Below are 14754 nucleotides of genomic sequence, written 5' to 3'. Positions count from 1 at the left end.
CCGAAACTCACCACTGTACACCTGCACAGGCAAGAATTTCAACATTTCTGTTGTAAACTCTGCTTTCTGACCCGCAGCCGCTCCGTATTTACAGACTTTTTGAGAGAGAGAACTTTTTCAGAACTCTTTTGGAGATCCCAAACTTCCCAAATATTCTAAATCTGTCTGGCTGAATTTGAGAAAAATGTTTTTAAAAACCCATGCAAAATACATCAGGCACATTTTAAATTGATGGTGCAACCCCAAAAATATGATGTCTTAGTATCAGCCCTGTCAGCAGAAGAAAATGTTGGCATTGTACATTTCTGCAAACCAAAAATGTGTTACATTTGCACATTTCATATGTACATATTACATCAGATGGCTGCCAAGCTACAGACAATTGTTCATTGTTTTTTAAGCAACTCATTGCTGTGTTTCCTGCAGCTTTTTTTGGTGCCATATGTTTTTAAAAAATTTTTAGCAAAAAAAAGAAAAACAGTTATTTCCCAGCTAGCAATTTTTGGTTTTATCGCAGTGTTTTATTAATAATTTCAGTGTTTTCTTTTAGTTCCAAGAACGTTCTTCGTAAAGTTAGGGTAATATTCTCTATAAAGATAAGAAAATGTTAAAAATGATGTTTTGTTGGGTTTTTTTTGTAAACATATCACATGACATTACATTTCCATTGAAAATGGTCCGTAATCTCAGGCCTCGACATGATCATAATGTTGAGAATGTTCTTTCTTTGTTCTCATGTAACATTGTGGGAATGTTTTATAAATGAACATTCTATGATCAGTCACCTCACAACAAAACATCCTCAGATTGCTGAAGTTAAAACATTACGCCTTAGTCAGGATTTAACCTCATAGGGACATTATTTGAAATTATAAACATCCCTAAAATTCTCTTTGAACATTAGATTAAAATGTTTTCTTTAGAACAGTTTTATAACTTTTCATTCTGGAATTGTGCCCCCAAAACTGGGTACAATGAGCCAAAACATGATTGTTATCAAACCATAACCAAGTGGTTTTTGTTCCTGAACCTAGCCACAAGTTAATTGCTGGGTTGTTAAAATGTAAAATTTCAACTTATTTACGACATATTGAGGTAATGCAGTGTAGATGCAGTTATTTATCCATGGACAGTTGGGTTTGACAGCCTTCCCAGTTTGTACAATAGATAAAAATAAGTAATCATAATGAGATGAAGAACAAACATACTCAGAATAGCAGCAGCACTCGAACGTCAACATGTCAGAGCAGCGAGCACATTCTGGCACCCACAGGTCACGAGCTTTCATCAGGAAACAGGTGATGAACAACAACAAAAATAACAAGTCAAAGCTAATCATTTTCATTGTTGCTTAGCAGCCTGATAGCAGAAGGAATTAAATAATTTGAGTGGCATTTTTTTCCCCTTTTTTTTTCCTCAGAGGTGCATAACAGCGCTGGCCTGAGGGCATTAGAGCAAATTCATTGGACAGAATCTGGTCAGATTGCTTAATAATTCTTTTTGCTTTCTGGACGATGCATTTCTTCCAGATTGAACATAAGTCTTTTGACTGGTGTCCAATGATCTTGGAGCAGACTTTGACCCTTTGAAACCTGAGCAAATTGGCCTGATTTGTTTCAAAAACATAGGAAGAAGGCAATTAGCAGTTTGAGGTAAAAAATGATGCACTAGTACAAGAAAATAATCTGAAAACTAGCAAATAAATAAATAAAATGAAATGAAAATAAAAAATAACAAGTAAAAAAAGGAAATTACTTCACAAAACTACTTAACAATTATAAAATATTTAATTAAAGAAATACATACTTATGATAATTTTAAATATAGTTTTATGGGATTTTTTCCCTAGGTTTCTTTTTTAATATATATAGTTATCCAAATCTACTAATTTCTTGCAATTGAAGGGGCATTTCTTGCCAAGTTGCTCATTGCTTTCTTTTTTGCTTTGCTTTCATATTTTCAGAAGAAATTTAACCAACGTGTTCAGGGTTCAAAGGGTTAACAATGCCATTATAAAATAATTCTTGTCACATAGACTATTTCAGAGACATTATATGCCAGTATTTTCTCCTGGTGATTTGATTGTTTCAGATTGAAAATTTCATGACTGTCCACTAATCATTATTCACTTATCGTAAGATCAGCGGTTTGACCCCCGGGCTCCTAGTCTACATGCTGGAGTATCTTTGGGCAAGATTCTAAAGCCTGAGTGTGAACGCCTAATAACTGAGCAAGTGGCACCTTGCATGGTAGCCTCAGACACCAATGTTCGGTTAGTTAGTTTGTGTTATTCTGTGACTTTGTTGAATCTGAAAAACCCATCAACCCTTTGAAACCTGAGCACTTTGGCTTGATTTCTTTAAAAAGAACATGGAAAGAAGGTGAGCAGAAGGACCACAAAAATTAGCACAGAATTAGTAAAAAGTACAAGAAAATTATCTGAAATTATATAAAAAGGAATGACCTGGATAAAGTGCTTCAAATTATTATTTTTTAAATAACATAATTTTAAATATGTAATTATGATAATTATAAATATTGTTTTTCCCTGGCTTTTTGCTTTTTTCCTAAGACATCTTTCCCTGACTTTTTGAACATAATTTTCTAAATTAGTTTATTGTAATTTTGTGGAACATTTCTTACCAAGTTGCTTACTGCCTTTGTCCCCCATATTTTCGAGGGTTTAAAGGGTTAAATACTTTTGAATGCACCTGAAAGCAGCACAAGAAAAATGATGTCCCTCCGGGGTCTAAAATCACACAAATTAACAAATTGGGTAGACCAGCCTCTCCAGTATTTACAAGGGTAAAATGACTGTTTCTTCAGAGGAGATCAGTTGCTTTGCAGAGAGTGATATAATGGCTTCATTTCCTTTTCATCAGAAAGGGCTTTATCGTGACAAGGTAAAGCTCTGAAGATATCCTAAATATAACTTAAATTTAAACTGACATTAATGTTTTAGTGGCTAAAACTTACTCCACAGCAGTACATTACTCATCTTCCATGTATGTACTCCTGCTTCCTTTTCCAAACTGGGGGCACGCTGGCCGCCTTCTACTGTAGCTAATATACTGACTATGGATAAGTACCTCATACAACCCCAAATCCAAAGTACCCCTTTGATGACTTTATATTATAATGGCTAGTTTCATTTATAACAATGCATAGCCTTTTATAAACAGGTTAAATGTTAAGTTGTAATCTGCAAGTAGCTATGAGGTGTCGTGGACTAAAAAGTAAAATATATTTCTCAGAAATGCACTGGACTTGTATCAAGAAGCATTTTTGTTGTAAAAAAAAATCATTGATTTATTCATTTTTTTTGTATGAGCAAATAGCTCGAGGGGAGAAAAGTCACCTCTTTCTCTGTGCCTTTATAAGGGCATTTTCCTTTAATGTGGGTACAACGAGAACACTCCATGGTGCTATAAACCGGAGGGCGACAGCTGAGTCTGACCAGCGGCTCCTCCACTTCACAGGGGACTTGTAGTGGGAGCAATAACCCCACAACCTGGGCACTGCGCAGGGACGCTGCACAGCTCAACGAGCCTCTGTGGTGGTGTTAGAGGAAGAGCATTTTAATATGTCTGATGAAGGAAAATAAAATGTGCGCACTGTGTGTTGCTGTCTGTGTGGATGCTCAGGGCCGGGAGTGGAACTTCAATATATTTTTACTACGGACTGAATAGTGTCCATAACAGGAGGTATTAAAAAGTGTCAGGTACTAAAAGTTGACACTCAGTGTTTGGTAACAAATCTTGTTAACTTGTCCATTAAAGGGATAGTTCAGATTTTGAGGTTGTATAAGGTCTTGTTTTTTTTTTGTTTTTGTTGTTGTTATTTTTTTGACTTTAACAAAAAAAAACAACTTTCTTTTTTACATTTTCAGAAGAAATTGGGCCAATTTGCTCAGGTATCCCAGGAATAAACAGTTTTGAAGTGTTTTTTAAATTTTTTTTAGGTGGCCCAAATGCGTTTTGTTGCTGACTCCGTTTCACAGCAGTACATTGCTTAGCTTCCGTGTGGAACTCCAGCCAGCTTCTCCAAACTGGTGGTGTGCCGACCACCATCTACTGTATGTAATAAATGGACTATGGACACAACCCCGCTTAAAAAAAACAACTGATTTCTGCTTGTGTTCATAGTGTCCTGAAAATGTCATGTCAGCTCAGAGCCCATGACTCGTTTGTACTGAGTTTAAAAACATCAAGAGCTAACAGAAAAGCAAGACTCAAAAAAGTCTACTTCTGATATTGATGCTGAACATTGTACTTTGCATTTGGTTGCGGTACTGAAAACATTTCAGAGCTACCCAGCACTGTGTGTACAGGAGCGCGGTAGTGTTTAAAACACGCAAATCGCTGCAAACCTGGATGGTCCCCTGGATGGCATTTTACCATGACGATGGTCCATATATTTCCATATATATGGCTTAAGTGTTCTATATTCTCCTCTGTGTGTGTGTGCTGTGTGGTGTGTGGTGATGCAGATGAGCTCTGACAGAGAGGGGGGTTTAAGTCTGAGAGCGTGGAGGGGCACACGCAGTGGAGGGAAGAGAGGGATGGATGAGAAGTTTCTATGTGGGGCTGCTATATTAGTTTATGCAAAAAACCTTTACAGAAGTTTTTACTATTTTATGAGAAAAAGTTTGCATCGAAATTACTGATATTGCGAGTATTTTCTCTGCTTTACCTTTCCAGTTTTCCTCTCCAGTTTCAACTGAAAAATTAGGCCATTATGGTATTCTTTTCAAAGCCAGACTCCATTGAGGAACTCCAGGATTGCAGAACACAGGAGCCATCAGTCTACCGCTGCCTCGATCAGTTGGTTTATTTGTGTTACTGCGTGACTTTAGCACTTGAAAGCACAGGGTGACTTTTTGGCATCAGTATCTTACACTGAAATCACTAAAAAAGTGACTGTATTTGATAACTTCAGTTTCTCGCCACGTTACGAAAAACATACCTGACCATTATGACCATAAACAGTCAGCATAAAAAGTTACATCACAAAGTAACCACTCAGCTGTTCTGCAGCTTTCCCTTGTCTAATACAGTGGCTAAAATATTGTCTTTGTTGTTGTGCAGCATTGCATATGGTGTTGTCATCAGTATGTGGACACTAAGTAGGATTCATGTCGACTCTGAGACTCTGTCGGGGAGAATTTTCTGCTTAGGTTAGACAAAGTGACATCCGAGATGTTTTATTGTCCCTTATAGAACAGCTTGTTCTGTCATTGTCTTTGTCTGTGTAGTCCTTTCGATCCATGTCTCCACTTAAAGTGATTCCATCTATCTAACTATCTGTGGAATAATGATAAAAGCTTGTCCTCATCCTGAGCAGCCTTTCTTCATTTGACAGTATAGACTTTGTAGTTAGAATGTAAAAAACCCTTCCGTCATAACCGCAGCTCTGCTGTCTTCTGATTCTTTTAAGAGCTGAGAAGTTAGGTAGACTGACGCAGTGATGTGAGAAAGCCTGAAAATTACACTTTCACCACTCTCCACACTTGTTTTACTAGAGCTGATTCGTTCTATGTTGGGCTGAGCATCAGCTAATGTTAATATTTTGGTGAAAACTTCCCCCTTGTCACAGCTTCCCTCCCTCTTTTGCGTCTTCCTATTCTTCCTCTTCAGGCCAACGCAGGCCTCTGTTCACTCCTCTCTTCCTCAGCCGCTGAATGGTTGCCATGCAGCGGGCTGTCCATCAGTGACCCGGTAACTGTTGCTAGGAGAAGAGGGTAATTTTATCGTTTGAGCTTAATTCTTCTCCCACTTATGCGCTCTCCTCACTCAATATTCCTCTTCCTCCAGCTTCTCCGTGCCCCCCCTCCTCTGGCTTTTTTCTTTAAGCCTGTCTCTTTGCTTTGATCCCCATCTTATCCTCCTCCTCCTCCTCTTCCCATTCTCATCCGTCATCCCTCTCCTCCCTCATCTCCTTCAATGTCCTTCACCTCTGTTTTCAATCCGCCCGCTGTCTCTTTGCGCTGTCACTGACTTATACATTTGTTATTCTTGTGGTAGAAGCCCACTGGAGATACCCCAATCCACTCCCTGAGATTTAGTTTGGGTCTGTCCACTCGCCTTAATGGGGCATTAGCGCTGGATGACATTTCTTCAACTAACTTAAATAAACTTATTTCGAAGGTCAACAAAAAAAACCTTAAATCTAGTGGTATCTAGTCACGCAAACAGTTGTGACTCTGCTTGCTGATGAGATTTGTCTCTAATATTTCTATCAATGTAGAGATGAAGTGGGCTGATATCTCATAATGAATGTATAATATAGATTTTGTCATGAGGCTGAATCAAGCCTTAAGCAGTTGTCTAGAGAGGATAAATATCGTTTCAGGCAAAGTATCCATTTGCTTTCCCTTGTAGTCTGAAAAATAAAAATGCAAAATAATGGAATTGAAAAGATTAAAAAAATGGAATTGATGGCGATTAACTATAGAAATTCTGTGATTAATTGTGATACAACAAATTAATCATTTGAAAGCTTCACTTTAAATGTTGTGTCTTCCTCATAACTGGCTGGCTAGCCACTGTCATCCCACATTTAGGATTAATCTCCTTTTGTACAGAGTTGAGTTGGTGTGATACTCAAGGCTTCACTGCAAGGATGGGACTTCTGGACAGCTGCAGTCAACAGGGCCAAGTTAGCTGTTAATAGCAGTAAATGTGTTTTTAAGTCAGTAAGTGATATTTTCTGCCAGTCTATAAAAACATGCTAATTGACCTACTGGTAAGCCCCGCCCCAGAATGCCACAAACCAATCACATTTCGTGCAGCTACACAACGCAGGACATCGGACATCCTGCTCATAGACTTAGCTGCAACGTTACAAAGAAAGGAAAGGCTGGCTAATGCTAACACCATGGCATTTGAATCATGGAGCTTCTGTCCCCAAAAGCTGTGCAGTTCTAGAATCAAACTAGTTTATCTTCAGTATTCACAATGTCTAGTTTTAATGGTTGAGAACACATTTTGGGGTTTGAAGTAGTTTGAAGTTTGAAGTAAATCAGGTTAGCATGAAAATGTCCAAACAGTTTGGTTCATATGTGGCCAGGCAGAAATTGATTCTCTTTGGGTGTTTTCCAGACTTACATTTTTCTGATTGTTTGACTTTTACAAATAAAACATCAGCTAATATCACATTTATAGGACTCTGTAACACACTAAATAATGTGCTAGGAAATAGAGGTTTTGTTGCAGTGTGGAGACAGTAGCAGTGCTGATTCTGCTGCAGAGTAATTCAGGAAAGCTGTGGCCGTCATGACATGATTGAAGGACAACACACAGAGAGGCTTTAGAGAGGTCAGGTGAGGGGGGGTTACTGAAGTCAGGAGCGAAAGACAAATTGATGAAAAGCCACTGAGTGAAAGACAAGAAAGAGATAGAGGGAAGGGGAAGAAGAAGATGTGTTTGGCGAGGATGAAGGGGGTTAGGGTGGGGTCTGTGCATAATTACATTTTCTGTTCTGAGCAGTATTGGGAATCAATAATGTAATTCATAGAAAAGCCATAGAGCTGCCGCTCATTGGCATTCACAGACATGAGGCACGCTTACATCCCAAAGAATTAAAACAAGACAGCGAGGGGGGGATGTGCGGGGGGGGGGCAGAGGTGTCTGTCATTGAAATAAAGACTCACTCTTTGTTCATCCTGAGGTTTTCAGTCTCTGACACAAAGCCCAGCAAAATGCTGGAGACTTTGACTTTCCATTACAGCATGATTGATGCTTTCAGGTTTGCCTGGTGTGCATGCACGTAGAGACAGCTCAGTCTGTGCCTACTGATAGATACCACACACACACACACACACACACACACACACACACACATGCATGCACAGACACACACACACACACACACACACACACACACACACACACACTGTGCTGCATTCCCATAATCACAGCTAGGCACTGGGGTCAGATGTGAAATGGCAGTTCCTCCTCCAGATGCTGCCACTTTGTATTTATAGTGGGCCGAGTTGAGATTCACTACTGCAACCTGACAACATTTGTGGCAATGAAAAGGTGGAACTCAAACATAAACACACTGCACCCCAATCTTAAACATTTGAGCTGGCTGTTAAGACTAACCGAGTCTTTGTTGCACTCTATAGTGTTGTCAAATTCACTGTGATGGCGTAGTCCAACAAACTATGCTTTTTTATTATGGTTGTTTTAATGGTTTGAATGACACCTTAAGCACCCGCCCATCTGTTTAATCACCTTAGTCTTGGTATTAATTCATGAATCGGACATTAATCTCCATCAGTGGTGGAAAGTAACTAAGTACATTTACTCAAGGACCTGAGCACAATTCTGACATATTTATACTTAATTTATTAATGCATTAATGAATATATATATATATATATATATATATATATATATATATATATATATATATATATATATATATATATATATATATATATATATATATATATATATATATATATATATTAACTTTCAAATTTTCATACTTCCTTTATCATCACTTTTATGTGCACTAGAGTGAATATAGTTATTGCATTATTTTCAAGGAAATTAAGTATAACCAACCTGACATTTTTTTAGCAACCTCTGCAGGATAGGTGTTGTGTTAACAGTAACTTGGGCTGCACAATTTGCAAAATAAAAAAAACAACCTCATTGTGATTAATTTTACAGATATTGCAATAGCGATATATCTTGGGATTTTAATAGGAATGGTGGTTTTCTTCTTTTTTTTTTCTTGAGTATAATAATGTCATTTTTGCAGGGGTCTGTACCAACAATGCATGTCCCCTTATGTCTGGAATATAATTTGTAGGCTGGGCTTGTAGGCAATGCTTTATTTAACTGTATGTCATATATATGTCACACAGTTTGCCTTTATCAACACATTGCAGCTCCTGTGATTGTTTTATTATGCTGACCATATTGTAATTTTGATAATGTTTCAATTAATTGCACAACCCTGGCTCCAGCTATAATTCCTTTCAGACCTTAGTGTGTCCTGTCAACAAACCTTCAACTCGTGATGAAACCTTTTCTTTGTTGGCTTGTAAAGAACTCAGTCAGTATGGTTTTAGATAGAACATCAGTCATTCATGGAAATTGAATGAAACGAAAGAAGTATTATGAGTTTGTCTTTTTTCTTGAGGTTTGCCACTGCTGTTGGAAGATATTTTAACATTGCAACTCTGTGAGCCTGCTTTTGGTGATTTGCAGCTGAAAAGACATTTAGGTGATTATTATTACTGGGTTGAATGTATAGTTGAAATATTTACATTGTTTACATCTGTCTTTACATCTACACTTCTCATTCCAAAGCATTCTGAGATGGAAATGGAAAAGGAGTGCTGTATTTAGCTCCAGTGACTGCAGGGTGCTCAGGCTGCTCTGCTTAACATTTTTTTGGTCATTCACTTGCGACTGGGCAGAAATTTACTCACTTTGCTTTCCAGATTTTTTATGTGAGTGTACTGCCAATGTTATATGCAGCAAAAGGCTGAGTGTATACTGTACACATTGCAATAAAATCTAATCAAACATAACTTCAAATAAATAGCGAGAACTTGCTTGATTACTCTTGCCAAATAATTCCCCAAACTTTCTCACTAAAAGTTGTCAAAATGTCAAAAGAAAAAAAAAAAATCACATTTGGATTTGTACTGTATTCTGACTGAGGCTCAAGACGTGCTATAAATGTAAATTTTAGAAGTGGCCTTGAGCAGGTCTGAAAGAAACTCCAGTCATTTCCTTTTAGCATGATTTTTGTCCTGTGAAAGATCTTTAAAAGGCCAAATCACAGAGCACAGTGGAGCCATTAGGAGAGAAGCTGTCAGAAATCCTGTCCTCCACTTTAAAGAAGCCAAGCGTTCCATCTCTGCCTTTTCTTTAGCAGGGATCAAGGAGGTCTCTCAGCCCGAGAGGAGGCGATTTAAAGTTTCACACATGAAACCAGCCGAGAGATTCTTGATTTTTTTTTTTTTTTTCATTTGAACATTACTACTCCCAAATGCAACACAGGAGAAATTAGATTCGAAGAAAAATTGCTGCTGTGCTGTGATATGTCTGAGTGAGAGAGGGGATTTTTATGTTTTTTAAATGGTTTAAGCCTTAAGGCATTCACTAGGATCTGACTGGTCTATGCAGCAGCTAAAATTACTATGTTTGAAAGCAACTCTGTAAACTTAATAAAGGCTGATTGTTTGCCATGGGCAGCTCTCTATTTTGAAATCATAGCCTTATCTTTCTAGCAGTCATATTTCCCCAGGATGGAGAATGGCCGGTGTGTATCTTGATCATATGCAGAAATATGATTATAGAATGTAGCATGGTCAAATGGACAGTATAAATATTGCAATAGTAATAGCATTATGCCAATATTGATGCTGTAGTATGTTTTTAAACATTATACAAACTTATTTAGATTTTTACATCCCCAGACAGTAGTCGGATTAACTTGCTGGGGCTCTGAGGGGACAAATTCTCTGTAGGGCCCACCCATTTCCATTTGTGTGTATGTACTGTGTGGTTTCCAGCTTACACAACAGACTCATTGTATCTTCAGAGACCCAGAAAAGGGTTGGTACTCCTGTCTGGATTAAAACAGGCGGTGGAGTTTATCTGTCACATTGTTGAGTTTCTGTCAAGTGTAGTAAAGATGCACTGATTCAACTAACACGCCTACAGCACTCATGAAATGTGCCTTAATAGTGTCAATATTAAACAAATATTTAAAATTGAACTCCAATATAACTCAGAAGGTTCACTGACAAAACAATAGTCTTTTGCTGCATATGGTTTCCCCAAAACGAAACCATGCTAATGTTATTAGCCTAATCCTATGACATTTCACAATGCATAAATTAACCTAAAAGCTTTATTTTGAAAAGCTCGTTCTGTGCACAGAGCAATACGAGTGTGTAATATTAAAGTGGGCCCTAAGGGTTAACCTACACTGACCAGTAAGTGAATGTGCCTTTTTATTTGTGTTTGCTTTGTTTTGTGGTTGTTTGTTTCATTAACTTTAACAATGAGTGACAGTGTAAAGAAACAATTAATGGAAACCACAGATTTCAATTTGAAGGCACTTATTTGACAATGTAGAGTCATGGCTAAAACTCTGAAAAGGTGAGGGGATTATAGCTACAGCGTTACTATTGAAAAATCTAATGTATAAAAAATGTAATCACAACAAAAGACTTGTGATGCTGTTTTGCATGACCTGGTGCTGAAGACTGATGTTGTCCTTAAATATATGAGAGGTAGCTCGGCCTGTTTTCTAGAGAGTGAAGTTCCTCTTCTTTGTTGTTGACCTTTGTTCCCACTGTGAATGTTATTATGAGGCAGCTTGCGTGGTAAGGCAGCTAAGGACACAGTCGGCTGTCATCCTGCCCAGTAGGTGTCCAGGCAGGGCAGCAGAGTGCTGCTGCAGCTCCGCTACAGTTTACACTAACCCGCCTGTCCCTGTCTCCTCCTCCCCTGCAGCGCTGACAGGAAGCCAAGCCGAGTCCCAAGCCCCTATCCAAGGCCTTCGCAGAGCCACGGCCGGCGGGGCACGACTCCGGAGAGCCGCCACCGAGGAGACCTACTGGGCCTACTCAGGTGTGTGGCTCTGTGTGTGTTTGTGTGCTTCTTTCTCCATGAGTCTGATTCTTTCCGGTGTGGAAATTGTGGCAAGCCTCCAGGTGTTCAAGCACGCCGTGGAAAATGTGAAAAGCCTGAAACTTTTCAGTGGTGGTAAAAAGCTGGAAAATGACAAGAAAATCTAGCAGCCTAAAGGTCTGGGTTTAGTCTCTGAAAAGATAGTTTTAGGGTTGTAAAAGGGGAGCATTTGGAGGGTTCCAAACACATTTTGTGACCTACCGAATGCATCCCAGGTCACACTGGCTTTGTGGGTACATGCAGCAGAGTAACACCTATCTTAGAAATGTATTGAGGAAACCAAGGATTTCTGAGTTGTTCTTTTTATGTTAAAAAAAAAATGGGATGTCTCAGGTGTGTGGGTTCCAGACATCACTAAAAAAAAAAAAAAAAAAAAAAAAAAACTCCAGGAACCCACGTAACAACGAGGAAAACTCCAAGTTTACTGACATGTTAAAAATGATTGAAAACATGCAAAAGTTATAAATTTGTGCAAACAGTCGACAGTTTAGTCATTACTTTTGTTAGCATTTCACCTCCCTCATGTGTATTTCAGTGAATCACGATGCATGTTATTGGACACGTCTTGAATTGGACAAGTCTTGAAAACTTCACTAATTACTATTCGCAGACTCCAATCAACTTTCTTGTATAAACTTTTACTGGCCACGGGCCATCGAGCAGTCGGTTATGTCGAACCCTGCAGCAGGTTGAAAGCCTCCTGCTTTAGGCTTGGGATTAGATATTTGAGGTTTCAGTAAGTGGAAGACTTGACAAGCATAGCAAAACAATGTTGTATGATTTAGAGCAGGCTGTATGAAGGTGTGTGTGTGTGTGTGTGTGTGTGTGTGTGTGTGTGTGTGTGTGTGTTTTTAGAGTCAAGACAGTTATGTGCAACTGTCAATGCAATATGTTTGCCGTCCTCTTTCTCTCTCTCTTTCTCGGTCCCTCTTTCTTCCTCTCTCTTTTAGCAGCTCTCCTCATTGCTCCTGTGGCCTGGAGGCGTCTCTGGGCCCTTTTTTTTATTTTGCCAGTACTTCAGAAGAGAAAAAAGCCACTTCCGCTGTCCCTTCAGAGGCTTTAGTTTTTCAGAGGGGCAGCATTAATCTTTCAACATGCAAGCGACACAAGCCTCAGGCCACAAATGATCTTTTAGTTTATTTATTTCAATATTTCCGCTCGCTCGTCTAACCCTAATTGGTCGCCCGTCGTGCCTGCGAGAGCGCAGGAGCTTGTGGGTAAAAACAGAGCCGGTGACAGTTTCACTTAGTGTTCCTGCTGCTGATGCTAAGATCTACCGATGCGCTCCTGCTGTCCCCCCCCCCCCGCACATGTTTGATCGCAGCTCTTACATAAGATGCTGATGTAATGGTGGGCAGGATCCAGGCAAGAGAGGAAAACAATAGAGAAATAGCAGGCTGACATACTGGTGTATGTTTTATTTTGTCATTTTAAGAGCCACAAAAGTCAGGAGTTGAGGGAAAAATTCAGTTTTCTTACCTTGGCCTTAATGGGCAGTATCACATAAGATTGGCACAAGAATGTACTCGTCACTGTCATTGTGGACAAAAGCATACAGGAAAAGTTTTATAAGAACATTCACAAATTCAGCCTAAACTTAATCAAAAGTAGTCATTCAGTGAAGGAGTTTTCAGGATTTTCTGGATTTAAAAAATAAATAAATTAATAAAATAATGGGATTAAAACTTAATATATATATATATATATAGACACACACAGTATATATATATATATATATATATATATATATATATATATATATATATATATATATATATAAAGCATTTTTTGAATGCCTACAGCTGAAAAAAATAAATTAATAAAATAATGGGATTAAAACTTAATATATATATATATATATATATATATATATATATATATATATATATATATATATATATATATATATATATATATATATATATATATATATATATATATATATACACTGTATATATAAAGCATTTCCTGTAAAACTTGTGTTTGAATGCCTACAGCTGAAATTGCAAAACATTGCTGAAAATATAGGAATTGAGTATGCAAAGGCATTGCACTGCACTGCTGAAAAACATGGAAACTAAAAAACTGGCAGAGTTGGAAGCTGAACTGCAATGATGAAGCTAAGAGCTGAAATACATTGCCAGAGAATTTGGAAGCTGTACTTTAATACAGTCAAAGGTGGGATATGAAATTAATTAATTGGAGAGGCGAAAAGAAATAGATGCTTTGTACTTTAAAAAGCATAAAAAGGAATAAGAACATGTAGCAAAAGTTTTGACACAGAATCCTCAAATTAAACCTAAACAATCAAAAGTAGCCATTAGGTGGAAGAGATTTCAGTGTTGCTAACTTTGCATATGAATGTTATGTAAAAAGTCCTTTATGTCGCTACATTTCACATTCTTTCCCATTACAGATTATTTTGAATGATATCCTCTCTGATACACACACACACACACACACACACACACACACACACACACACACACACACACACACACACACACACACACACTGTATCCCTCTTGTTCTCTCCCCTCCGATGACTTCTCCAAAGTTTCCTAAACTTCCGTCTGTCCTAATTAGCTTGTTCTAATCGCGTCCTCCAGAGGTCTGACAAACTCGAATCAGGACCTCAGCGGGCCGTGGCTGTTCTGCCCTCTGCCTGATCAGAATGGCAGATTAAAACCCAGCACAACGCTGACAAATCAAGAGTTATCTGGGGACGGCCTTATACCTCCAGAATAAGAGACAGAGACAAAGAGACAGAAAAAGACAAAGACTCACACAGTCAACCCCTTCCTGAGCGTCACTATCATTGCTGTATAAGAATTAATCTGATGTACGAGTGCCTTGTATACCAAGAAGCAACCTCTGCCTTTTCAGTTTTCAGGAAATTATTGTATGACAATTTTATTTTGAAAAAGGCAAATACAACATTTTTAATTACAATGTCTTGCATCTTACAATCAACTTGCATTTTTTTGCATTTTGCTCCAACTCTGACGTTTTCTCCATGTTGACAGCTGAGGCTCAGGTGTATCATATTGCTTAGAGCAGAAAATACAAGATTTTTGAAAAACAAAGT

At 38.2% G+C, this 14754-nt stretch overlaps 1 protein-coding gene across 3 annotated transcripts in view; it reads left to right on the top strand.

Moving 5' to 3' along the window:
- Nucleotides 1-14754, top strand: part of LOC121952252 (receptor-type tyrosine-protein phosphatase gamma) — a 505310-nt gene that overhangs the window by 99624 nt on the left and 390932 nt on the right. For all 3 annotated transcript variants that reach the window (XM_088083307.1, XM_088083299.1, XM_042498811.2), the window contains exon 2: nucleotides 11490-11606. In XM_088083307.1, the coding sequence (XP_087939433.1) occupies nucleotides 11490-11606 (117 nt within the window). The remainder of the gene's footprint in view (nucleotides 1-11489; nucleotides 11607-14754) is intronic.

Source organism: Plectropomus leopardus, chromosome 2 (genome assembly GCF_026936395.1).
Source record: "Plectropomus leopardus strain MGB_pleo_1.0 chromosome 2, ASM2693639v1, whole genome shotgun sequence".
Taxonomy (NCBI): Eukaryota; Metazoa; Chordata; class Actinopteri; order Perciformes; family Serranidae; genus Plectropomus; species Plectropomus leopardus.
The sequence above is the reverse complement of the archived record's forward strand: the minus strand, read 5'-3'. Positions and strand labels throughout refer to the sequence as shown.